The 7,631-nt window shown below is 47.6% G+C and overlaps 1 protein-coding gene across 1 annotated transcript in view; it reads right to left on the bottom strand.

Moving 5' to 3' along the window:
* Nid2 (nidogen 2) overlaps positions 1-6,473 on the bottom strand; it is a 60,010-nt gene extending 53,537 nt beyond the window's left edge. Inside the window, exons 1-2 of the mRNA XM_028758532.1 lie at positions 6,177-6,473; positions 5,162-5,470 (exon numbers count right to left, since the gene is read on the bottom strand). Coding sequence (XP_028614365.1) covers positions 5,162-5,470; positions 6,177-6,398 — 531 coding nt within the window. The 5' untranslated portion in view covers positions 6,399-6,473. The remainder of the gene's footprint in view (positions 1-5,161; positions 5,471-6,176) is intronic.
* Positions 6,474-7,631: the final 1,158 nt, after the last annotated feature.

The raw sequence follows: 7,631 nt of genomic DNA, 5'->3' as shown, positions 1-7,631 counted from the left end.
CAGACACACACATGCACACACACCATGTACATACACACATCATACATACCATACAGACACACACATATTCATACACACACACATATTCACACACATATGCAAACACACACATAATGCACATACTCAGACACACATATACATCATAAACATGGAGATACAATTTCATATACAACATAAACATATCATTTGCACACACATCATACACAGATGATACATGCAGCATATTTACATATTCACATGCAGCATGTAAACATATAGACACATAAACACGCATATACACACAGAAAATAAAGTGAAACAGAACAACCAGATCCTTTCATAAAGGAGTTCTATCATAAGATCCTTACGTGTCAGGAACAAAACATTACCTCAGTTAATTCTTATGTCAACTCTGTCAAGTCAGTGCTGTCACCTCTTTCTACAGCTTAGAAAATGAAGAGGGCTCATGTCTTCCAAGACCACTGCTGCAAGTGTTTTCTACCTTGTTACTGACTTCACAAGTACCTTGAAGGGGTAATGAGAGAATTACTGGGCCTTTGGATGTTGCTCAGTCATGAAGGACTTAACTTACCTAACCTTCATGAGGACTTATGTTCAAGTCCCAGAACTGCAAAATTGAAGGAAGAGCAGGGAAATGGTTCAGTGTGTCAGGTGTTGCTATTGAAATATGAGGACCCAAGTTTGAGCCCTAGAATACACACTGAAAAAACCAGTCATGGTATCATTCCCAGGTCTGTAGTCCCATAACTAGGAAGGCAGCTCTGGACGCCTCATCAACCCGCAAGCCTAGCTTAGCTGCTAAGTACTGGATCAGAGGGAGATGTGCCTGGAAATGATTTGAAAGAGAGCTGGAAAGAGTGCTCAGCAGGTCAAAGGTGCTTACCACGTAAGCCTGATGACCAGAGTTCAATTCCCAGACCCCACAAAAAGGGAGTGGAAGAGAGATGAACAACTTCGGAGTTGTGCTGTGACCACCACAGAGTCACAGCATGTACACATACACACAGCAAATAAATAAATAATTTTTAAAAGGTGAATGGTGCCTAAGGAATTACACTCAAGGTTGTCCTCTGGTCTGCACACACATGCACCTCCACACAAATGTGAGTGTGTGCAAGTGTGCATGCGCATGCACACACACACACACACACACACACACACCCCAAAGGGAGAAACTGTCGAAGAATGTTGCTGATGAAAAGAGAATCCTAGTAAGTAATTCATCTCTCTGGAGCTGCAATCTTCATGTCCAATAAGCACTAATACTCTTGGGACCTGCCACAGCCTCAAGACCCCAGAGTCTCAGTGCAAATGCTTCTTGCTCTAATTCTTTTTTATTCTGTTGCAAGAGACCAATTCCGCTGAACTCTCCTTGGGAGCAGCAGAACACTAATTTCAAAGTGACGGTGACATCAGAAAAGTCCCTCACAGCAACTTCACTCCAGTTCAAACCTCCTCTGAATATGGCTCCAAGAACTGTCCTGGCACTAAAGCCACAGCGAACACTAAACCGCTAACCTCATTTATTGGAAGGCTTCAGACAAAGCACAACTATTATTATTGTAACTACTTATATGATCCGTGCATAGAAAACGGGTCTTGCATGAAAAAGGTAAGGAAGGGGAAAGCTGGGTCTTATAAGACACCTTTGCCTAACTTAAAGCAGATTCGGAAGTTATTTTCTCCTCTGTGATATGAACAGTAATTATTGCACTTACCCTATGGGACTGTGTTGAGAAGACAGTATAAAACACTCCTGAAAGAAGGTAAGAAGAGGGGGCAGAGAGACGGGTTCCTGGCTAAGATCACTGGCTCTTCTTCCAGAGGACCTATGTTCAATTCCCAGCACTCACATGATAGCTCACAGCAGAAGGTAAACCTGTCTGGGGGATCTGATGCCCTCTTCTGGACTCCATGGGCACTGCATGCAATAGTGCACAGGCACACGCAGCTGTAAGACCCATACTCATAAAATACAATTTTTAAAAATCTAAAAAGAGAGTATGATGGTGTGAACAAACAACTGTCTAGTTTGCCCTTCTTCCCTTACTAACTAATGTCACCAGAATGACAGTGCGCAGTCTGGGTGGTGGCTGAGCTAGTAGAGTGCCTGGCCACTCAGCTCGCAAGTAACTCCCCCTGGGTTCAATCCCCATCGACTGTGTAGGGTGTGACGCTGCACACCCATTATCTCAGCACGCAGGTGAGAGTGGGGCAAAAGCATCAGGTTCAAGATCATCCTCCATTATGAGTAGTTTGAAGCCAACCTGGGATTCATGAGGACCATCTTAAAAGAGAAAGAGACGGTGTGTGTGTTGGGGGGGAGGTGTCAGAAGCAAAACAAAAGGAACAACAAGAAAAGTTAGCCTCCCCCACTTCAAATCTTTTAAGGCTGCCCACTGTCTGGGAACCAAATGTACACTCCTCAGAGGGGACAACCTCTATCTGCCTGGAGCCTTCCTGCCTTAGATCCTATCATCCCTACTCTTCTGAATGATACAGTGCCTGCCATGCCTCCAGAGCACAGGCTGACCCGTGTTATGCTTTCTACCCTGCAGGAACTAACTTTGCTTGCTCACTGAAACCTACCCAAATGGAATCCTTGAAACCGGAAGGGTTTGGAGGAAGCTTTAGGTAAAGGGCCTATCATATTACCATAACAAAAGGTTATCAATAATGTCCCAACTAAATGTAAATGAGGCCTTTCAGAGTAAGAGCAGTCCATTCAAAGTCTACTTCAGTGCTGACGTAAGGAGATAGTATAAAAATGGTTTCTGAATTAATAAATATCAACTATGTGTAAATTGAGATATATGTATATATATATATATATGACGCCGTGACATGTATGGCTTTTTGTTTTGTTTTTTTAAGATTACAAGCTGGGAAGGCAGCACAGTTAATGAAGTACTTGCTGTACATGAATGAAGTCCTGAATTTGTTCCACCGCACCCATATGAAAGTGGGACATCGCAGTACACTTGTAATCTCGGCTCTGGAGGGAAAAAGCAGATCCCTGGCCAACAAGCCTAGCCTAACTGGGAAGCCCCAGGTACCAGAGAGATCATGAGTAGAAAGACAAAATGGCTCCCAAGCAAAGACACTTAAAGATGACCTCTGGTTCTCACATGCATGTGCACACATGTGCATGCACACACTCTCACTCATAAATGAAAAAGTTTAAAAAGACTATAAGAAAATAGGAATATAGGAACTGCAATACTAATTGCTTGTATTAGAAAAGTTTATTTTGTTTTCTATTATAAGCTTGTTATACATGATTTTAGATAAAAGTCTAAAAAATAATGTATAAACGAATGAAACCTAACAGTGAGGACTGTCTTCTCCAGCCCTCTAGCTGACCAGCCTGCAGGAAGGAGGCGCAGCGTTTGAGTTGAAGGTGTTCTGTGGAACTGTAACTGAGATGTTAAACCCACGCATTACAAGGCTAGTCAATGAGCAAAACTAGATGCTACTCAGTCAAGTAAGAAACCATGACTTTGGATGACATTATTTCCAGATCTCTGCCGGGGCATACTTTAAGAGCACAGAACAAGCACAGCCCCTGTCAGTGACAGGGGCAATGGGCAAGCTCTAAACCTCTTAGGGAAGACATCACTTCTGTAACTAAGAAACACTAGGAGGAGTTAAAACAAACACGGTTCCGCTCCCGGTCTACGCCATTTTACACCCAGGTGGAACCTCACAAGAGAACTCTGTCTCTACCTACACCAGGAATGAGGCGATCTACCCTGACCAACCCATGCCCACTTCACATGTTGCCAAGACCAAAAAGCCAGGAGCAGAGTTGTTGGTGCTTTCTCCAGGGAGACTACAAACAGTCTCCTGTAGACAGAAGTATATAAACTGTTACAAAGGCAATGTGGCAAAAGCTACAAGGAGCTCACTAAGAAGTGCATGGCATCCTGCCACCTTCCTGATGTCAGCTAAGGCTGTGCAATGATTTGACTCTTTAAAAAGCTCTGGCTCTGGAGAGGTGCTGAAGATGTGGCTCCACAGTTAAGAGCCCTTGTAGTCCTTTCAGCATGCTAGCTCAAATCCTCATACCCATGGTCAGTCAAGCCACTCACAACTGCCTGTTGGTAACAACTCCAACTCCAGCTTCAGGGAATCCAAGCCCTCTTCTGGCCCTACCAACGCCAGCAGACACAAAGAGAGACACACAGATTTGAATAAAATAAAAACCTCAAAAGGCGTTTCATAGTACTGATTATAATAAAAACACAGGTGCAACCTTAATAACCACTAGGAAGGGTCATAAATGCACTGGGTGGCATCTTATACAGTAGTTATGAACGTTACAGAAACACACTGACAAGAGTGAGAAGAGCAGCCGGGCAGTGGTGGCGCACGCCTTTAATCCCAGCACTTGGGAGGCAGAGGCAGGCGGATTTCTGAGTTCGAGGCCAGCCTGGTCTACAGAGTGAGTTCCAGGACAGCCAGGGCTACACAGAGAAACCCTGTCTCGAAAAACCAAAAAAAAAAGAGTGAGAAGAGCAGAACAAGCAAGTGAAACAATAATATGGGCACTCTGAACCCACCATTGTTAATGGCAACAATATGCTAAAGAAATAATTGAAAATGTACATATAAAATATGGGTTATTTATGGTTTGTCGAGACAGGGTTTCTCTGTGCATTCTAACTGTCCTGGAACTCACTTTGAAGACCAGGCTGGCCTTGAACTCAAGAGATCCTCTTGCCTCTGCCTCTGCTGGAATTAAAAGCACGTGCCACCATGCCCAGCTCATACAAAAAACAATTAACGGTGGTAGGAAAATAAGAGGTTGTTCCTTTGAAAATTTCCTGATTTTTCCATTTTTTCCTTCAATGAACATATCATTAGAAATATTTGTGTACTTATAGGTAGTTCCAGAAATTAATGTAAAGTGTCTTAAGTTCCCCCAAGGTCTGAGCCTTAGTCCCTCATTTTACTAAGCGATTTTCTTTGCTGACTTAGCTCGTTAGGGAGCCTTAGAACGCTTCCTGAGACAATAGACTTCACTCACAAGTTGCCTAAGCACTGGTTTCATCCGGTTCAACGCCGGATGAGAAGAGACTCCTAGTCAATGCCTTAGTTTCCACTCAAAATTCAAGCCCATCCCTTCAATTTGTTCAGCTGCAGGGTATCTCTTACTTACCTCTCCCGATGGCGCAGCCCCGCGCCTGACCTCCTCGTAGGCGCCCACGTGCTCCCAGGTGGCCAGGAAGGCGTGGGTGGGGGTGAAGCTGGACCCGGACAGCGGGAACCCTGTGCGCACGTAGCGGGCGGCCAGACTCAGCACAGCCTGGGAGGTGTCCTCGCGGTACAGGATCCGGCCCCTGCTGTGACTAGTGTCGATGTCAGCCAGGAACGGGGCGATGGCTGGGAAGTCCGTAGGAAAATCATCATCTACATATTGAGTCTCCCTGGGGAAGTCCTGGGTGGAGATGATGCCGTTGGTGCCCACCTACAATAAGACCACGGGGCGGTGAGACAGTTCAGCAGGTAAGGACAATTTGTCGTCAAACCTGACGACTTGAGTTCTAGGACCCGACACAAGGTGGAAATAAAAACTGGTTGTTCCCTGATCTTCACACGCCCGAGGTGGCACGTGAATCCCGCCCCCCCAAACATTTTTAAAAGGACAAAATAGTGATGGTCGCTCAAGCCCAAAGGCAGCCACCATGCTCCAGTCGTACGCACCTACAGTCCCTCGGAGAAAAGAGTTCTATTCGAGTCCACAAGACTCCCTCTTCCTCTCAGGTTGAGACACATCCAGGGTAACAAGCGCAACAGGCGACGGTCCTGCTCCTACCTCACCCCTCCTGTGCACTGCGACCCACAGGTGCGGCCGCTCTCGAACCTATCTTTCTCCAATATTGCACGTTCTAAGATAGCTCTGCCGGCGGGCACATCCTCCCACCGGCCTAAACACAAACCCCACTGGCAGCCTCAACTTCATCTTCCTGCCTAGGATGTCAAAGTAGAGGGTTCCAGCTCTCCCTTGAAGTGATCCTTATTCCTCCACAGCAGGGATCAAGAAACTGCAGCGCCGCTGCTAAGCCTGGTCCCCAGTGGGGACGACAGTTAAACATGGAGGTTAGTTGTTCCACACCCTGGGAAGAAGCTACGAGTCCCACACCCAGCCGCGGACCTCCGGGAGCTGAACTTACGTAGAGATTGCTGAACTGGGCATCGTAGAAGCGCAGGGGTACTGCCAGCCTCACAGCTGCTGAGCTTTCGTCGTCGCCCTCGGGCAGCAGCTGGTCTCCCCACGACTCCCCGTAAGGAAAGAGCTCGTCAGGACGCAGAGCCTCGACTCTCGACAGCAGCAACAGCAGCAGCGATAGCAGCGATGGCGGTGCCAGCCACCTGGCTGTCGGGTCCCGAGACATGTTCACTCTTCCCAGGATCTGCCCCCCACTCGGCGAGTCTCTGCGGGCCACACTGCCCGCCAGACTCCAACTTGGACCTCTGGTCTGCAATACAGGCCCGCCCAGCACGCTGATTTGCTACAGCTCTCGGCCATTGGCCAATCAGCGACTCTGAGAAAGTTCGCCAGCGGCCACTACATCTGGTTCTCGTTAGGTTTTCTAAGACTGCTATAGTTTGCTGGAGCTGCCGGGCTGGGAAGGTGAGGCTGTTGGCCCGGTCTGGTCTGGTCTGTCCCGACTACTCCTGGGCTACCCCCTACTCTCCAGTGTGGGCTACGATGCTGCAGGAGATGACCTCAAGGGCTGGAAGGACCCTCGGCGCGCGTGCAGCTCTGGGCTGGAGCGACTGTGTGCGCCGGGTTGCCAGAGCGAGGGAGGGTAATAAGATTACACACTGGAGTTCGCGCCCTGCCCTGGGGTCCGGGGTACCCTTCACGCTAGAGGCCTGGCCCTCGGATAAAGAATCAAAGGAGCTTTGTCTCCATCCGGGGGCTGCTCCGCCCCACCCAAATTTCCTGCTGAGAAGCATGCCTTTGTGAAAGGCTGACTCTCAAGTTCTATCCCTAAGCGCTGGCTAACCTTTGGAAGGACACTGCCACCCTCTGAAAGGTCCTCCCCAGCTGTTTGTCTTCCCTGGGGAAAACCACCCTAGAGCAGACCGGTGAATCTCACTTTGTGTGACCCCCTTGAATTGGAGCCTGGAGTGAGGCGGCTAGGCGCCGGGGCAGGACAACGGACTGTTTCTCCCAAAGCCTGGTAGTTTAGGAACTGCCCTAGCAGGAGGCCACAGAGTCTGTAACCCGAGCTGCCCTGAAAGACGGGAAACCTCACAACCTGGAAAGCAGCTGCACCAGTGTTGGGGAACCCCCTCCACCATAAACATACCCTCTGCGAAGCCTCAGGAGCCGGATGAGATTTTATTACCATTTTATTATCAGGAGCGTGAAATTTCCCACGTACAGTCTGTTTTCTCTCGACTCGGCCCACCCCTCACAGGCTCCTTAGAAGCAAAGGTTGTTTAAAAAAAAAAAAACTTAGATACTTTAAAAGGAGTCTCAAAAAACAGCTTTCTCTTTATGTTTATCCCAGCTATGTAATTCTTAAAGACCCAAGGGGCCAAATACTAAAATCCTTGAAGACACCAGACTGAAAGACTCCGAATCAACACAACAAAAAAGGCCCAAAGCAGTTTGC

Source organism: Grammomys surdaster, unplaced genomic scaffold, assembly GCF_004785775.1.
Source record: "Grammomys surdaster isolate TR1022 unplaced genomic scaffold, NIH_TR_1.0 126198, whole genome shotgun sequence".
NCBI classification, from domain to species: domain Eukaryota; kingdom Metazoa; phylum Chordata; class Mammalia; order Rodentia; family Muridae; genus Grammomys; species Grammomys surdaster.
Note: the sequence above shows the minus strand (reverse complement) of the source record. Positions and strands in the feature narration are given on the sequence as shown.